The sequence below is a fragment of the Nanorana parkeri genome, unplaced genomic scaffold (assembly GCF_000935625.1).
Source record: "Nanorana parkeri isolate BGI_ZX_2015 unplaced genomic scaffold, ASM93562v1 scaffold657, whole genome shotgun sequence".
NCBI lineage: Eukaryota > Metazoa > Chordata > Amphibia > Anura > Dicroglossidae > Nanorana > Nanorana parkeri.
The window spans coordinates 439,369-458,701 of record NW_017306925.1 but is presented as its reverse complement, the minus strand read 5'-3'; the positions used below and the strand labels follow the sequence as shown (position 1 = coordinate 458,701).

The 19,333-nt window shown below is 45.2% G+C and overlaps 1 protein-coding gene across 1 annotated transcript in view; it reads right to left on the bottom strand.

Moving 5' to 3' along the window:
- Positions 1–7,249: 7,249 nt before the first annotated feature.
- Positions 7,250–19,333, bottom strand: part of LOC108792547 (alkaline phosphatase-like) — a 50,536-nt gene continuing 38,452 nt past the window's right edge. Inside the window, exons 10-11 of the mRNA XM_018563346.1 lie at positions 11,646–11,762; positions 7,250–7,546 (exon numbers count right to left, since the gene is read on the bottom strand). Of these exons, the coding sequence (XP_018418848.1) occupies positions 7,293–7,546; positions 11,646–11,762 (371 nt within the window). The 3' untranslated portion in view covers positions 7,250–7,292. The remainder of the gene's footprint in view (positions 7,547–11,645; positions 11,763–19,333) is intronic.

Genomic DNA, 19,333 nt, shown 5'->3' with positions numbered 1-19,333 from the left:
CAATATGGTTATTAGGAGTGGGATAGAACTTATGGAAATTCAATATAGTAATACAAATTTATTTTTTACCAATGGCAATGCATACCTTTTCTTGTCACCTGGCAAGGGTGTTGCAGAACTGTACCACCCAATCAAAAGGTCTGAGGGGTGTGTTCCAGGTGTACTGGATTGTTTTCCAATGCCTAGTGGATACACCTTTAATGCCAACTCTCCTGGGTGCATCTATATTTCCATATGACAAGGTTTTCCAATTCATAAGCCAGCATAGTATTTACCTGGATGAAATTGGGAGTTGTTAGAGACAAAACTTCATATATTTCTAATGTATATTTTTCCTAGGTCTAATTTGTACCTATTAGTCTCCTTGACCTTGTAATATGGTAAGAATTGTATCTTCTTCTATATTACTGTAACCACTTTTTAAGGAAGGTCACTTCATTGTAGCAGAAATGATAAAATATGTATGAAAATTAAATCTATGGCGTTTAGCTGTAGGTCAGTCTAGGTCACACATTACAGATGTACAGGTATATTCCTTAAACTGCACATAAGACCATTTGCGACATGACCATTAAGGACAGAGCCTCGTCAAAATTCTTTAAAGACCTTGGTCCAGTTAAAGCCATTGCTGTACACAACACACTGGTGTTATGTGCATAGAGCTGATGCAAAGTAGAAAAGTCCTACGTTGCAGCATGCTGTCTTCCGCACACAATGCCAATGCTGGTTGCTGAAGAAAGGGGGTGATGCATCCCAAGCTATGCAGTGCTTCAGTCACATCACCTGTCCCGCTTCACTATTATCCATACACAAAATGTCTTGTCCTTTTTTAAAGTATAAAGACATTCTGTGATTGGAGGAGAAGATATTATGTTACTTCCCCACTGCACCCCTTCCTCCTCCAAAAATACAAGACATTGTGAGAATAGAGGATAGTGGAGAAGGACGGTTAATGTGACCAGAATACTGTACAGCTCGAGTCACATCTCTCCCTTTCTTCAGTGCCTGGAAACTTGGTGTTGTGTGCAGGCAGGGCCGGTGCTAGACTATTTTGCACCTCCCCGCTACTTGTACAGCCGCTCAGATCACTTGTACAAAAAAAGTAGTGGCTCCCCCCACTCTAAATTTAGCCCTGATTGCCTGCAGCAGGGGTAAAAAAAAAAACCTGCCCGGCGCATGGAAATGCATATCACGGGCATTGGGCGATAAGAATCCCACACCCCTGAGGCTGCCCCCTAGTTGGCAGCTCACCCTAGGTGGCTGCCTATTTTGCCTAGTGGCAGTGTTGGCCCTGTGTGCAGGAGACGGCATGCTGCAAGGTAAGATATTTATACTTTGCAGCAGCCCTTTGTACATAACACTCAGCTTTAAAGTGTGGCTTTAAAGTTTATGATGCTCTTCATTCCTTCTAAGTGGACTGTTTTTTGTCAAATGTGCTGTCTTCCATAGCTGCCTAACACAGACAGAAGATTTTAATCTGACTGGTCTGAAATTAGATTGGCATTGTGTTCATTCCCAGTTCCTGATGCTTTCCATGCATTTTGAGGTTCGTCAAAGCACACTATCATCACAGTAGCCAGTTATGTTATACTACCTACACAGTCACTATCAATAATATTCCCAAGCTTTATAAACCACTGTTCTAAATATTGGCAACTTTAAAGGTAACCGTCGACTGCAAACCATTTAAGGATGCTAAAAATTGCATCTGATCACCCCCTTCTTGTATACCAGGGTACAAACTAGCTGTCTATTTTCTGGAACCGAGCGAGTCTTCATAAATGACAAATATTTTCCTGCTATTGTTGTGCTTTAAAGCGGAAATCCAGGTAGCGAGGTTTTTTGTAATTTCTGGAGTGTAAAAAAAGTTCTAATCTCTTATGTTTATGGCACGTCTGGATTGCTTTTCTGCATTGTAAAATTCACACATTCACACAATTTTCCAATTGAATCTTGGGCGAAAATATGTGAACCTTGAATGAAAAAATACCCCGAAAACCCAAACTTGGATGACATACTTCCCATTTGAGTTTCTATAATGTTATCAGTGATGGGGGATCCCACCTGTCAACATTCATACTAAACTAAGATCAGTTTTACACAGATTTGACCTTTAAAGAATTCTTACTATATGTGATTGATGGAAGGTATATGAATTTGTGTTTTGCATCATTAATGTAGCACATTTTCTCAGTTCAACATAGCTTTTATATCTGCTATCACTCATCATTGGTAAGATAAAAAAGTGCATAATACAAAATCAGTCTCCCAATGTATTTAGTGGTCAGAAACTTTTACTAGAACTATTTACAACTAGGTGTAACATTTGCACAGAGGTAAAATTGTGGTAATATGTGTCTGATGTTGCAAAGGAAAAATTGTATATACAATATGAATCTTCATTCATGTCTGCTCATAACACTACTACAGCACATTATTATCCTCTGCTGCCATAAGATCTTTAATTTCAAACTAAAAGATATTATTTTTGTCACTTACACAATTAATAGGAAAACTCCATAGTCTATGTTCAATTGAGTGACCTATCTGCAAATAGTCCTTCTATAACGTTCCTGACCACTTAAATCATCACACTTTCATACATTGGGTATATTTTACACTAAGTTCAACTGAATTTAGACTCCTATTAAAAAAATAATGTGTTAATAAAGAAAAAATATGTTAATAGGTTAAAAAGTAGCAAAGTGAAAAAAAAACCGAAAAAAAAGCCTCTACGGCTTTTTCCTTCTCTTGCTTCTTACCTCTGAAAGTAAAGAATTATGCCTAATGCAGGGAGCCATAAAAAGGGAAATAGGTGGAATTTAAAGCTGTTAGCAAGATGGGTTTCACAGTGGCAATAAGGAAAAATAAATAAGCAAAAATAGTAACATTTCTGTAAAAATAAACAGCTTCTTTTTTATATTTAAGCTTCTTTTTTATATTTAAGCTTCTTTTATATTTAGGCTATTAAAAGTCATCAGTAGCCGAAAGTATTAACAGACCAGAATGTGTCATCCTAAATAAAAGAAATACTGTCAAGCAGTTGGACTACATTTATGGGAGCTGTTTTACCTACCAAAGGATTTGTAAGTTTGTCCATGCAGTCGTGAAATTTACACACTCCTGCCAAACAGCACAGCTAGTTGAGCTATATTACTTTTGGCTACTACAGTTAAAATGGAAGTAAAACACTTTGCCTTTTTCCAGTGCTGTTGGATCGATCTTTGGTCCCCAGCTCTGCAACCCTACACACATACACACACACACCACTATCTCCGCCGCCGCCACTTCCGTGTTCACAGGCATTCAGCCATTGGGTGGCCACTGATGATGTAATTCCTGCACATATGCACGGGAGACACATCCTCCCCAGCATCATGGCACATAGGCCGTGTACACAGAAAGTAAAATATAGATTGGGGGGAGAAGAAGAATTTGTTTGGCAGAAAACACATACAAATCCTTAGCTCCCTCCCAAACATTTTATTCTGACTATACGTCTGCTTTTACATACAGCTTAATCACCTCACTGCCCTTTGCCTGTGCAGGACCTTAATTACGTTGCTGCCTAGCAAATGTGTATGTAAAAAAGACTGATTCGCCACTGGTTCTGCCATTCCCTCTCCTAGCCTGCGATCCACAGTACAGGGGAATACAAAATGATTATCGGAAGACAGATTCAGGCTCATACATAAGTTGAATATGAAAGTGCATTTTGTGGTATATTAATGAATACTTAACTGTATTAAATAGTGTTTTATATAAGGTTAGAAAGTTAGAAAATAAAAAGATCTCATTGCTCACATAGACCGAAACCTTTATTCCCTAATGTTTTTATAAATAAATGCTAAATAAGCAGCAGTACAATAGATTTTACTGCACAAACTGGCAAGCATGTATGCATTTGACAAACAGGTTGTCGATTCTGTTATTTTGGTGTCTCACTAAGTGCAATAAAGTGTTTCCTCACTATATTGTTTAGAATGCCAATAATTATGTACAGAAGACATAATGGCAGATGGGGTGCATGATTGTAACATAACTCCATTTTTTGTGAACATTTTGGTTGCTAAATAAAGCTCTTATTTTTCTTACACTGCACTCAAGTTTTGACTCTTGCACTTTCACATTATACCAAACATCCAAACTAAGTGGATCTGTAAATGGGTGTTGCTTCACATCTTTCTTTTCTACATACAAGTCAACAGAAATGCAAAAGCAGCTTAAAGCAGCATAGGATAAGATCAGAAGCTCCTATGAAGAATCTCAGAAGTATCTTAAAGTGATCTCAAATGCAAGCTGAATGTAACAGTAAGCAAACTGCATTTGGCCATTTATACAAGCCCTCAAACATGAGGATTTTTCAACTCAGAACTATGACACAAGAGAACATAAAAGCATATTTTCGACCAGTAGTTGTCAACTTACTATACGTGGCCTCAACTGCAGCGCCTGATATACTCAGGAGGCCGTGCAAAATATTCAGCGCTGCTAAAGATTGACTAAATTCTTAGTCAGAAAATGAAAGATGCAAGGTTATATGCAAACCATTCTCAGTGCAAGGCAGTGTAAGAAGGCAGACTGTAGCCCTTTTAAGCACATTGAAATGTACAGATGCAGTATGTAGCAGTGTCCTTTACATTGCTGGTCAGTAAGTGCAAAAATCAGTTCTATAATTGGTGCCAGTGGACGTAGAAATAAAACATAGTTGCCAACATTTTAAAAGAATTAGGAGCAACACCTTGAAGAAATTAAGAAGAAAATTGTGGTGTGCTACATGGGCCACCTGCTGCCAATTTTGAAGGAATTCAATTCAGGGGATAAAATAGGGTACACATAGCATGCAGTCTGCCGCAGGCTTGTGGGCATGGCCAAAAAGTGGACATGGTCAATAAATTGGGTATTTCTTCACTGTGTGGCTTGTTGTGTGCTACCCTTCCCCTTTTCTATGTTTTAGACGAAATGGGGCCTGCGGTACGCTGAAGAGATTGTGGGGCTAAAATAAGACCCATTGTTAGTGTCAATGGAAGCAATAACCACAGCATTGGTGTCAGTGCCAGCAAATATAACCCCAAGCAAATGTCAGGGCCAGCAAAAACCCCCAGCAAGTGTCAGGGCCAGCAATGATATACTTCAGCAATAACCCCCAGTAAGTGTCAGGGCCAGCAATAATAACAAGCCCCAGCACAAAAACCCCCAGCATGTGTCAGGGCCAGCAATGATAAGGCCCAGCAATAACCACCAGTCACTGGTAACAAAAATCATTGACCAATGAGATAGTATAACTAAAGTAACCAAAACAGTAAAGTCAGAGGTCAGTCCAAAAGATTAAATCACACGCTGAAAAGTACATAGGCAAGCTAGCTTTCAGGCACTCCATCCCAGACTGATGCTGCAAACTCTGCCAGATCACTTCTTGTTCCCGCCATAAACACCATATTGGGAGCCACAGGATTATTCCTTAGACCACAGATAAGTCCCTTACTCCCCTCTGCCATTGTTTTTTTAGCTAGGAACAGTAAAACACAAACTTTGTCTATGGTGCAGGGATGTGGTTATAATTGTAAAAGACCTGGGGTACCCTGGGGCATACAAAGAAAAAGCAACTTTTCTTAGCATTCCACAGCAAGCGGTGGACATGTAGAGATCACACCTACCAGTGAGAATGGCTTGAGAGCAATAGGTCAAACAGGGCTTGAAAGTAATTGCTATACATACTGCTCACCTGCCACGGTCATTGTACCTACAAAACATACCTGTGCTAGCCTAAATGGTACACATAAACCTTGGAAAAAAGGTTTTTAAGAAAAATATTACACTGTATATGCTGTTTTGGACACAGAATATACATGGAGATTTAACTCTTTATATGATCCTACCTTAATGAAGAATTTCATTAAAATAGAACTACTTTGCAACTAGAAACAGTTAGAACTCTGCAATGAGCAACACATTGTATAAAGTGCAGCAGTCAGGACTGTGTAATATACAACAAAGCATATGAAGTGCAGCATTCAGGATAAAGTTAAAGGTTAAAAATATTTCACATGAGGTGCAGCGGTCAGGACTACATAACATACGACATAGCAGTCAGTGTACTCATTGTGATCTCTTACCCTGGTAGTCAGTGTGCCACTTACACCAGTGGTCAGTGGTCAGTGTTCAGTGTATCCCCTTACACTGGTCATCATTGCTCAGTACACCCCCCATGGTAAGTGTATTCCTTTGCATTATGCTTAGTGTGTCCCCTTGCATTGATGATCATTCCCCCTCCCCCTTATATAGTGGTCAGTGTTCCCCATTTGCAATGGGGGTCAGTGCAAAATGTGCCCCCTTCCATTGCCAGCCAGTGCTCGGTGTGCTCCCTTACATTAGTGGGCAATGCTCAGTGTCCCCCTTTACAATGGTGGACAGCAGGCCCTCCTTATAATGGTGGTCAATGTGCCACTTTACATTGGGGGTCAGAACATTCAATACAATGCTGCAGCACACCCAGGCACCCTCCAGGCACCGCCACTGACTGGAGACAGTTAGAGACTGGCGATATGCTGCAGGTGAAGGTTGGAAATATGCTACATAAAACTGTTAAAGACTATTAATATGTTCATGGGACCCCTAAAGTTCACTGACATTACAGCCGCTTTACAAATCAATGCTCTCACTACTGGCTGCTGAGGCCTAAGTGGCAGCCAGTATACTACAACTACCGTTGTGAGAGATTAACACAAAAGGCCTTAGAAGAACTCCATAGAAAGAAGTAGGCAAAATATGAAAACATTCTCAAAAGATTGTTTACTGTCTTTGTTGGTGTCACATGCGTTATGAAATTAGAGATTGTCTTTGACCTCTTTACACAATGCTCCAATGTTCCACACTTGCTAAAGGATACATTATAAATCAATTGCAATTAATCTTGTTTGGACAGCACCTTTGTGCTTTTCTCAGATGGGTTTTATATGTTACTTTATCTTATACAGTAGACAGCCCTGTACCCATAGCAAATATGTATAGAATCATTCCTTTTAGGTTGTCTGAACAAGAATATTAAACTGTTAGTTTGACCAAATATCAATACATTATTTCATACTGGTATTAAAAATATAAACAATGCAGACTTAATAACAGAATCATTTATTGTATGAAATTTAAAACTACAGCCAGCTTGTCATTGGCTATTTAACAAAACATATGTAATACATTTGATTGATCATAAATGTCAAAGAGACAATGCATTCATTGATCTTAAATGTAAGACAGGAAGTAGAGGCCATCAAAAAAAGGAATTCACACCCTCATCGCAAGAGAGCTCCACATACACTGACCAAAAGCAGCATGATGGAAGGAGCAGTGAGAAAACCTGAATTGAAAGAACAGTCTTTATATGGTTCCAAGCAAGCTGCATAAGCCATTACATGGGCAATATAGCTCTGCTCATGGATGCCGTGGAAGAGATGTGCATGGGGCCCTTTTGCCATAATAGCTACATCCTCGCCTCCATGTGTCTCTGATGAAAGTGGGACAGCAGTTTGCTGTCTATAATTTCCCTCTGTGAGAAACACAATGACAGATGGTGAAGCATTTGACATTTAATGACCACCAATAACTTTTATTGCAATAGTTTTGGATAAAGTCAGCGGTGTCTACCCCCCCGGACTGACCTGCCGATTCCCGTAGATGGCATCACCCACCTCTGTATAGTGCGCTCTCGCCCCCAGCGCCAGCACCACGACACAGAGCAGAGCTTTGCCCTAGGCAAGGCAGCATCACCGCCCTCAGCGAATCTGCCGCTTCAGGCAAATGCCTTGTTTGCCTCACGGCAGATACGCCCCTGGATAAAGTGTGGAAGATTTAGAACCTTTGTCATTTTTGTTGTTGTATGTGAGCCCATAGGCGCAGTTTCCCTTTCATAGGAAATCAGGTTGCAAGACTAAATAGGAAGGTTGTAGACAAAATGGCTGAGGAATAAGTGATGCAGATTCATTGTAGATGATTGTACACAACTGAAATAAACACCACTGTTGGCTATGGACAGAGGCGGCTCTTTAATTAGGCAAATTAGGCGGCGCCTTAGGCCTCGCGCTCTCGAGCGCTTTGCGGCCGCCTAGTTTGCCCTGTTAGAAGCCAGGTAGCATTGTGAGCTCTCAGCCCTGTCGCTGTCAAACTGAGACTGTCAGTTTGACAGTGACAGGGCTGAAAACTCACCTGTTTCCTCGATTGTCGCACGGACCATCGGCTCAGCCTTCTGGACGGAGCTCCGCCCTCCAGCCAATGAGAAGAGACCTCACTCCTGGGAGGGCGGAGTTTAACTTCAGAAGCCGACGGAGACATCGTCCTGACAGCTCCCGCCCGCAAGACACGGCCAGCCGAGCACAGTACTGGAGTGGCAGCCTGGAGAGCCCTATGGATAGCCCTGTGGAAAGCAGGTGAGAGCCCTAGTTTAACCAGGACTTTGTGGGATCTCCCCAGGGGCCTGTGGGGTCTAGCAAGGCTGGTTAGACACCCACAGAGCCCTGGTGAGACCCCTTGGAGCCCTGGTGAGACCCTACAGAGCCTTGGTTTAATCAGGTCTCTGTGGGGTCTCATCGGGGCTCTGAGGGGTCTCAACAGGGCTCTGTGGGTCTACCAAGGCTGGTTAGAACCCACAGCGCCCTGGTGAGACCCCACAGAGCCCTGCTACCTTGGTGAGTCCCCCTCAGAGCCCTGGTGAGACCCCTGGTGAAATTCTGCAGAGTCCAGGGCTCTGTGGGATCTCACCGGGGCTCTGAGGGGTATAACCAGGCTGGTGAGACCCCACATAGCCATGGTAAGACCCCTTGGAGGCCTGGTGAGACCCTACGGAGCCCTGGTGCTGGCGAGACCCCATGGAGCTCTGGTGAGACCCTACAGAGCCTTGGTTTAACCAGGGCTCTGTGGGGTCTCATCGGGGCTCTGAGGGGTCTCAACAGGGCTCTGTGGGTCTACCAAGGCTGGTTAGAACCCACAGCACCCTGGTGAGACCCCACAGAGCCCCGCTACCCTGGTGAGGCCCCCTCAGAACCCTGGTGAGACCCCTGGTTAAATTCTATAGGGCTCTTTCGGATTTCACCAGGGCTCTGTGGGGTCTAACCAAGCTGGTTAGACCCTACAGAGCACTGACGAGACCCTACAGAGCCCTGGTGAGACCCCACAGAGCCCTGGCACTCTGTGGGATCTCACCAGGGCTCTGTGGGGTATAACAAGGCTGGTTAGATCCCCACAGAGCCCTAGTGCGACCCCGCATGGGCCGGCTACCCTGGTGAGACCCCCACAGAGCCTTGATGAGACCCCTGGTGAAATTCTACAAAGCCCTGGTTTAACCAGGGCTCTTTGGTGTCTACCCAGAGGTCTGTGGGGTCTCCCTGGGGCTTTGTGGGTCTAACAAGGCTGGTTAGACCCCACAGAGCCTTGGTGAGGCTCAAAAGAGCCCCAATGCCATTGTGAGACCCCAAAGAGCTTTACAGAGTCCTGGTGCTGGTGAGAAGGTACAGAGACCTGGTAAAACCCTGCTGAGCCCTGGTTTTACCAATGCTTCTTGAGGTCTCACTAGGGGTCTGAGGGGTCTAACCAGGCTGATGAGACCCCACATAGCCCTGGTGAGACCCTGCGGAGCCCTTGTTCTGGTGAGACCCTAGAGAGCCCTGGTTTAACCAGGCCTCTGTGGGGTCTCACCAGGGCTGTTTAAACCCCACAGAGCCCTGTAGGGACCGTACAAAGCCCTGGTGAGACCCTCTAGAGATTCTTTGGGATCTCACCAGGGCTCTGTGGGGTCTAACCAAGCTGGTTAGACCCTACAGAGCACTGGTGAGACCCTACAGAGCCCTGGTTTAACTAGGGCTCTGTGGGGTCTCACCAGGGCTCTGTGGGTTCTCACCAGTCCCCACAGAGCCCTGGTTAAATCAGGGCTTTGTAGGTCCTCACCAGTGCTCTGTGGGGTTTCACCAGGACTCGTTAAACCCCACATTGCCCTGGTGAGACACCACAGGCCTGAGTGGGGCCTCATGTTTAGGTTTCGCCTAAGGCCTCGCAAACTCTAGAGCCGCCTCTGGCTATGGAGACTTTAGTGTACTATGGAACTGTCATTTGTTAAAAAATTCTACCCGTTGCTATTTGATTAGACAAAATATGGATTCCACTTGTTTCCTGCCCCCTGAAGCCAATTTCTTATTCATGGAATTGCAGGGGTTGTCTGCTTCAGTCACATGATCAGTCAATGTAGTGTTGGAGCTGATAAAATGACTTTTAACAAATATAACAAAGATTAAAAGATAGCCTCTGCCTTCGGACAAAACAATCTACATGTGGCTTTGTAATAAAGCAGATGAATATCATAAAACAACAAAGGGCTCTCTGGGCAGTGAGGTTGATTAATTAATATATGCCAGAGGGTCGTTATGGGACAGTCAGCCCTCCTTGGTATTTACTGCTCACACTGCTTAGTATTGCAGCATGCTTGATGGGGGAAAGGACATTATAATCCTAATTTCAACCTATGTATTTGTGATCTCCACAAAAACCTGACTCACAAGCTGGAACTGAGGTAACCTTTCATAACTTCTTGAAAGTCTTTCTGAATGCAATTCGCTGGGACCTGCTTGATGGGAGTGTTTCAAGGAGAGATAAAATTCCAGTCATGTGTGGATGATCAGAATGAGTGAGAATGATGGTATTGGCAGAATGATTGATATGCCCTGTTCTCCACTTCCTTCCTATCATGCCTCTTTATCCATATTCCCTCTTTGTATCCCTATTTGTAATTAGAATTTAAACATATCCATCTTTGTAAATAAAACCCAACTCCTATTTTAAGGTTTAGTTGTCTGTCAGTAAAATCAAGGCACCCCAACAGAACACATTCTACAGTAGTAATGAAAAATAAAATATTTACATATTCTAAACAAGCTTTAAAAGAAGTCCTCATGAATGTAAAAATTAGTTTTCAAATTGACAACAAAGGCACTGAAATCTAAGATTTAAGTTTTATGAGAGTAGAATTTTGGCAGCTTGCCAGACTTCTAATGCAAACACACAGCAGGTATTTCAAAGTTGTTAAAGATTGACAAGACTTCAGAGTGTTTGTTGCAATCCTTCAGGATCTTTGAGAATGAATTACTTCACAATCCAAGCAGCTAGAGAGGGTTTGTTTACAATAGTTTTACTGCTATTTAAGAATATGCAAATACTTTATTTTCCATAGTTACATGCACATGGTCATTTAATTGTTCTCCATTTTGTTTTCCAGCTGTAAATATGAAGTTGTATTTCTTCATCTGGCCCCACTTACTTTTTTAATTATAAACATCTCCTCCCATGTCCCTCTCTGTGGTCCTTCCCTGAACCTTCAGTTGGGGAGAATGCACAATGAATTGTGTACTGGATCATTCTAGCTAGGGAGATCACATAGACCAGAGCTGCTATCAATCAAAGCCCCTGTATGGAGCTCTTCTGTGCTGCCTGTGTTTGTGGGCGCACAGAGCATTTTTGTGGTCTTGGCAAGGAGCGCGCACAGTAGGGTGGCTACACTGCTCCTTCAGAGAGATCCTGCAAGACAAGCCTGCCTTAGAGATATTAGCTTGTCAGTCATGAAAGCTGGGACAGAAGAGATGTGTTGAGAATTACTGTATTTTTACCTATGTCAACGCTAGTAATGTTTTCACGAGATCCTGTATTAATCTTGAAGCCAGGTCCATTGCCATACAACAAGCTCGTATAGGGCAAGCCATCCGAAGCTCTGCTGGGAGCCATTCCTGCAAAAGTCAACATTTTTAACACATGCATGATCTTATAAAAGACATTTGAGTTTGTGAATATTGATCAACTTCAATATACATCAGATCAAAATATGTCATCTCAGTCAGTATTGAGCCATAATCAGAATCATAGAGATACGCTGACAGCTGTTTGTTTAAAGATCCTTCATACCCTTAACACAAACACTGTGTTTAATGTTGGAAATACAACCGCATACACTGTATTGTGTCTTAACTAACATTAGAATAGGCTAAAGGAAAATGAATTAATATGACAGAAAGAAAGAAAATATGTTACATAGTTACATAGTATTTGAGGTTGAATAAAGACATAAGTCCATCAAGTCCAACCTATTGCGTGTATGCATTCAAGGAACTCGTCCAAGAGTTTCTTGAATGATTCCACACTCTTCGCTGAAATTACTTCCTGCGGCAGAGAGTTCCAGACCCTAACCGCTCTAACTGTGAAGAACCCCTTGCGCCACGTGTGTAGGAATTTTTTTTCTACCAATTTGTGGTGGTGCCCTCTGGTCTTTGTTACGGAGCTAACCGTAAATAGTTTGTTAATAATGTTGCTTTCGCCGTTGAACAGTTTATACAAGATAATCATGTCCCCCCTTAATCTACTAACTTCCAAAGAGAACATATTCTTGGGATATAGAATCCTCCACTCAAAGACAGACAAAATGACAATAACCTGCAGCGTTTATTTCGATGAGAACCCATCACCAGAAACAGGAATCCTGGGAAATTGTGAAGTGAATTTGCCCAGTGAACCAGCAAAGGAAGCTGAGCAAAGGGAAGGAGTCAGAACAAGAGGTGGGACTCACAGTGGATAACTCAAGTTACATGTCAAATTCTGCTGAACAGGGGTGCGTGGCCAGGATGTGAAGCAGCGCGGACGTGACTGAGGGAGCTCCGCCGCTGCATTGCCCTTAATCCTGTCTGTATCCTGTCAGTTCGGCTCCTGACATACTCACCTGAGCTCCGGTGACTGTCCAGCGCAGGGTGATATGCCCTCTAGGTCCGGCAAACGAGGCAATACCCCCAAGAGAGGCTGGAGACGATCCCAGTGTGCGGCCTCGTGTCCATCCTGCGCCATCTTGACTTCCTCCCCTGCTGCCTGTGAGCGCTGGCGCCAGACCCATCATATGGAGGGCGAAGTTGCAGGCGCTACTGAAGCGGACCTTGTCCCCCCAGATTGCCTATCTCACCATCGTCATCAGGTAAGGAGAAGGCTGAGACTAAATCCATCCTGGCTGCCATTGAGGGTTGCAAGATTGCCCTTACAGCCAAAATAGATCATCTGGCTGTGGAATGCACTTTGATCAGGCATGACTTAGACAAAATTAGGGGCAGGCTGTCTCAAGCCTAGTCGCTGGTGTCTGGTGTGGAAGATTCGGTCCGGGATCATACTACTGCTATAAAACGTAGTTAAGACGCTGGCGGCAAAGGTGGATGACTCCGAAAATAGAATGCGGCGCAACAATGTGCGCATAGTAGGCCTGCCTGAAGGAGCTGAGGGCCAGCGGCCTGCCCTCTTCGCTGAGACATTCTTTAAATCTGTGCTGGCCCTGGAAGAGCTGCCTCCACCTTTGTGGTTGAGAGGGCGCATAGGATGCCCACTGGGAAACCTATACCTGGGGCACCCCCAAGACCATTTCTGGCGTGCCTTCTTAATTACCGGGACTGGGACAGAATTTTGGCGGCCGCCAGAACATATCCGGATCTTCGCCATGAGAATGCTTCAGTCTGCCTCTTTCCTGACTTCTCGGCTGAGATTCAGAAGCGGAGGAAAACCTTGGTGGAGGTGAGACGCCGTCTCAGAGAAAAAGGCATCCAGTACAACATGCTGTACCCGAGTAGACTTCAGGTTCCTCACTCTGGCACGGTCCACATGTTTGATTCCCCTGGGTCTGCTAGAGAATGGTTGGATGCGCTGGGCTGAGGGCGCCCCAGCGGCTGCTACCTGTCGATCCTTATCCTATCTGGCCTTCATGGGTTACTTATGGAGGGGGGATTTCCGGATACCTGCTCAGCCTGATGATCTGCTCCTGCACTGTTCACCTGGCGGATGGGCTTACTACATTGCAGGCGGTGGCCGGTGACCCGTGGCCTAGTGCTCCTTGATCCTACTTATGGGTCGTGCCTCCTGCTGGCCTTAACCTTCTAAAATTTATTTTTATTTTTTGTTTCCTGTTTTGTCTTTTCTTTTTTATGTTTTCATACCTACTGGACGGTTGCTGCATTGCCCGGCCTGGGCTGGGCATCGCCCATGGCTTCGGAGACTGAAAGGATCTAGGGGGTGGTGAGTAAGCCCTGTCCTTAATATTTCATGTACAATACGCTTGACCTAGAGGTGTCCTCTACATCCTAGAATAGAGATCGTCCTGCAGTGTGGAGGCGATGGCTCGCTCCCTCAACGTCTGGACATCTACGAATTTTTTTTTCTTCTTCTTCTTGTTCCTTGTTTACATATTCTTTGCTGCTTCGTTAATGTCCTTTGGGTACACCCCTTAGATTAGGTGGGGTATCCCTGACTGTTTTGGGGGGTTTTGGGCTTAAACTTCTCTGGACAATGTTATTGTTATGTTTACTACGTTTCTCAGGGAAGGGGGGTTATTTGGTTACTATTGGGTCCTGGAGAGTTATGTGTCGCCCTAAATCTCACTTACGCCCAGGAGGGGAGTGTACTCGAACATGCAGCCCATCCTTAGTCTCCACCCACTTGTCTGGACAGATATTATGGGTTTGGATGACATTAAAGTAATATCCTGGAATGTACAGGGTCTCAACAATAAATTTAAGAGATCCATGGTTTGTAACTATCTGAAGCACCTTAAACCGCATATTGTTATGCTACAGGAGACTCATCTGGATGGTAATAAGGTCTTGGCCCTGAGATGCCCCTGGATGCAGAGGATGGTGCATGCCACATACTCCACGTACTGTATTCCCGGGGGGCCTCAGTGCACCATACTGCATACTGTCACATACCCTGGCGGCAAATTCGCAATTGTGGTCCTTGATATCCAAGCCACTCAGATAGCGCTGGTCAGCGTGTACATACCTCCGCCATTTCACGTACAGGTTTTGTATACCATCCTTGAAAAACTTGCTCCATACCTCCCACTGCCGATTCTAATTTCTGGGGATTGTAATAACATCCTTGACTCTGCTCTAGACTCCTCCAACCCGGCTAGGCCTCCGGGCACTGAATTACTGTCCTGGGCCCAGACTTCTATGGTGGAAGAGGTGTGGAGGTGGAAGCACCTCAGGGCCTATTCTCATTTATCTCATACACGTGGCTCCCCGGCCCGGATATATATGGCGTTTGGCAACCAGCCTATGTTAGGCATGTTGTCAGGTGCTACCTACTTGCCCGGTGGCCTGTCGGATCATGTCCCACTCTCCATACCTTTTTCTGTGCCAGGGGGGTAGGAAGTCTGGAAGCTGGAGATTATCACCCGTGTGGCTGGGGGAGGAGGGAGTGACAGCAAAAGTGTCCCCAGCTATGCTTACCTACTGGCACATTAATGCAGGCACTGCCCCGGCTCCGGTGGTTTGGGATGCTTTTAAAGCCACCACCAGGGGGGAGTATATTTCAGGTATCAAAGCGGTTTGCAGGGAACACAGCACTACCCATACATTGCTGCAAGATGAGGAGGCCGTCTGACCAGTGGCCTATACAGACTCTCCTGTTGAATCCACGGTGGCCGCACTTAAGCGGGCAAGGCGTGCCATCAATCTCCACCATGTGGGGCTGACGCAGTGTTCCTGGCGGCTGTCGAGGGAAAACTTGTTTGAGAAAGGGGACACAAATGGTAAACTCTTAGCAATGTTGGTAGCGGAACAAAGGTCACAAACTAACATTACAGCCATTCTGACTGACGCAGGGACAAGAGTGACAGACCCTCCTCTTATTCTACAGGAGTTTCTTGCCTACTATAAAGATCTTTACTTGCGCATTCCCGGGTACGACCTGGGCGCCTTGCAGGACTTGTTGGGTGGGCTTACCATCCTGCAGTTGGCAGGTGCGGACAGGGAATATCTGGAAATGCCTATTACTTTGAAGGAGATACAGCGGGCAATAGCTTCCTTCCCTAATGGGAAGTCCCCTGGGCCGGACGGCTTCCCGGCTGAGTGGTACAAGAAGTATATCGATTCTGTCGGACCCAGGCTCAGGGACCTCTATTTGGATTGTCTAGAAATGGGGGTTCTGCCAGATTCCTTCAGGGATGCCCATGTGGTATTGCTGCCAAAAGCAGGGAAAGATCCCCTCCTATGCTCCTCGTAAAGACCTCTTGCCCTGCTCAACATGGATTTAAAAATACTAACCAAGGTACTGGCAATGCGTCTCTCTAGCGTTCTGGGATCCCTGATAAATATTGACCAAACCGGGTTTATACCAGGCAAGTCTACAGACACTAACTTATGCAGACTGTTCACTAATATTAAACTCACCCATGACAACACGGGCTCTAGGGCCTTGGCCTCGCTGGATGTGGCCAAGGCTTTTGACTCTGTTGATTGGGGGTACATGTGGGAGGTACTACGATTGATGGGCTTTGGTCCTGTGTTTCGCAGATGGATCAGTATCCTATATAGTGCCCCTAGGGCAGTTCTCAAGATTGGATCCCTCCTATCTGAAGCTTTTGTGATCGAGAGGGGCACTCGTCAGGGATGCCCTTTATCTCCGAGCTTGTTTGCTTGGGTGATGGAGCCTCTGGCCTTTGCTCTCCACTCGTCACTAGAGATCGGCAGCCTAAAAATAGGGGGTATAGAGGAGAGATTGGCGCTCTATGCAGACAACCTTATCCTTTTTTTGGCTGATGCGTGCCCGTCCCTACAGGCCGCACTGAAAATTTTGGTCACCTTTGCGAGTTTTTCAGGGCTGAGGGTGAATTGGTCTAAGTCCCATGTGGTCCCCCTAGATCTAATGACCCGATCACTAGCGGATGACTCCCTCCCTCTACAGTGGGTTGAAAAAATCTGGGTGTTCAACTAACAAAATCGGTCAGGGATTATTACTCCCTTAATCTTCTCCCGCTACTCTCAAATCTTAAGACACGGTTGGAATCTTGGAAACATCTTCCCCCATCCCTGGTGGGTAGGGTTAACCTGATCAAAATGAAAATATTGCCTGTTTTTTTGTACTATCTTAGGAACTCACCGGTCTGTGTACCACAATCCTTTTTCTGGAAAATCAATACACTCATTAGCTCCTTTCTGTGGAACTCAAAAGTTCCCAGGGTTAAATTGGCTATTTTACAGGAGCCATGCTGTAGAGGAGGACTAGCGGTCCCACATTTAAAAAAATATTATTTAGCTGGTCAAATGGTGGTCATGCACAATTGGTTCACAGGAGACTCTGAGGATGCAGCAGTGGTGGTGGAGGCTGCATCTCTGGGGTCCTATGCAGCCCTGGGTGGACTACCCTTGCGGGGACTTAGGGCTCCATATGAACTCACAGTGTTCATATGCGGGCTACGATTATGGCCTGGTCCTCCATCTGCAGGCAGCAAGGTCCGAATCACCAGGGATGGTCCCCTCATACTCCCCTCTGGAAAAACACGCTCCTACCTCATTTCTCAAACATACCGGATTTTCACGTGTGGCCTGGAAAGGGAATTAGAATGTTAGGAGATGTCATGCCTAGCAGTCTACGGCTATGAACCACAACTGCGGAGAGAGGAGTGGTAGGGTTTAGGTGTGTATTTTATAATGGCAATCGGTACTGAACCCCAGGCGTCACTCTCAGTCTAAGGCGGAGAGTTTGGAGTTCGTGACATCATCTGCCAACTGGATCTGGGGTTAATTGATTTTGAGCAGGAAAGGTATTATTTCATACCCCCTACTGGTTCTTTAGGGTAACTTGGTGAAGATATCACATAGACTGAGGTATAACATAAAGTCTTACGTATATAGCGAATGCAGCAAAGTAAATGAGATCCAGCACAAGGTTAAATGAAAGTCTTATCCATATAGTAGTTGTATCAAGATAAACAGATCAGCAAAGGTCAACTGCAATTCTCATAACTATAACAGATGCATCAGAGTAATCAGACCCACATATGGTTAAACGAATGTAACTCAGCTATAGCAAATGCATCCAGGTAATCAAGCCAGCATAAGGTAATTCGGAAAGTCTTATCCTTAAAGTGTATGTATCAAGGCAATCCAGATCCAGTATATGGTACATGAAAGTCTCACAATAAATGTAGCAAGGTACTTATCAGTTTTCCTGGTAGTAAAGTGGAGGATCCCTGGCAGGGAGGTGGCAGTGGGGAATCCACAACTGGGTCTCCAGGCTGCTGTAGGCAGGGTCGGTCGGGTCCTTTCCAGGCGAGGGTCAGAGGTTGCTGGGGGTTGCAGGCGTTGAAACCGCAATAAAGGAACGCCATGCAGGTCCCCAAAGCCGGCTTTTAATACACGAGGAAGTGCGGGTGGGCGGAGCCGCACGTTCCCCTGGACACTTCCACAATCCAGCGTGGAACGCAGCAGCGCCGCACACCCGCGTCATAGTGCCGACGCCGAGTGCGTTCCACGCTGGAACGCATCGGCGATTGCGGCGGACGCCGCTTACAGGAGATCTTATCTTGAACACTTCACTTATGACCTTTGATCAACTGCAATAAAAGTATAACATCCCTACTGCCTATTTGTTCCGCTACCTACAGTTGCGCCATACCTTCCGGTGCCAATTTGGGGGCTTGACGCTCACAGTGCAGATGTCCCGATTAGAGAAATTATTGAGAAGAGACACTCTCACTAAACCACTATCGGATGTTTATAGGCATCTTTTTCAAACATCTTTAGTACATTCCCTTACCTGTAAGGGTCCTTGGCTAGCTGACGCCCCTGCACTGACTGATGAGGACTGGGAGGATGTCTGGGATTACCCCTTTAGCCACTTGGTGTCGGCCCGAGACAAGCTTATTCAATTTACAATTCTGCACCGTGTCTATTACACCCCGGCAAGACTAGCCCGCATCTATGGGGGCAACAGCTTTGGATGTTGGAGGTGCTCTGATTTGCCGGCAGGTCTTATCCACATTTTGTGGGCCTGGCCGCGAATCCGACCATTCTGGCTTGAGGTCACTAATTTCATGTCACAATATGTTGAGGTGCCATTTAATCCTGATGTACGCACATGTATTTTGGGGCTAACCGAACACCTGGCTCCTACCAATGCGAGACATGCCTTCCTGGGGATATTATTGTATTGCGCCAGGAAGCTGGTGATACTGCGGTGGAGACAGAGTGCGCCCCCAACTATATCTGACTGGAAGGGACTGGTAAACTCCTACCTCAGCCTTTATAAGGCTACGTATCACAGCAGAGGATGTCCCAGTAAGTTCACAAAAGTCTGGGGTAGCTGGGTAGAATCTGCGGAAACAGTGGGTTGAGCGTATTGGCTTCTTCACTGTGGAGGTCTCGGGGTGAATGTATGCAGGGGTTTAGGGTTGCTATGAATACAATTTTTTTGACCCTATACTATAGGTTATTCTGTACAATATATAATTCTGTGTAATGTACTGACACTCCAGGGGGGCGGTGGGGACACA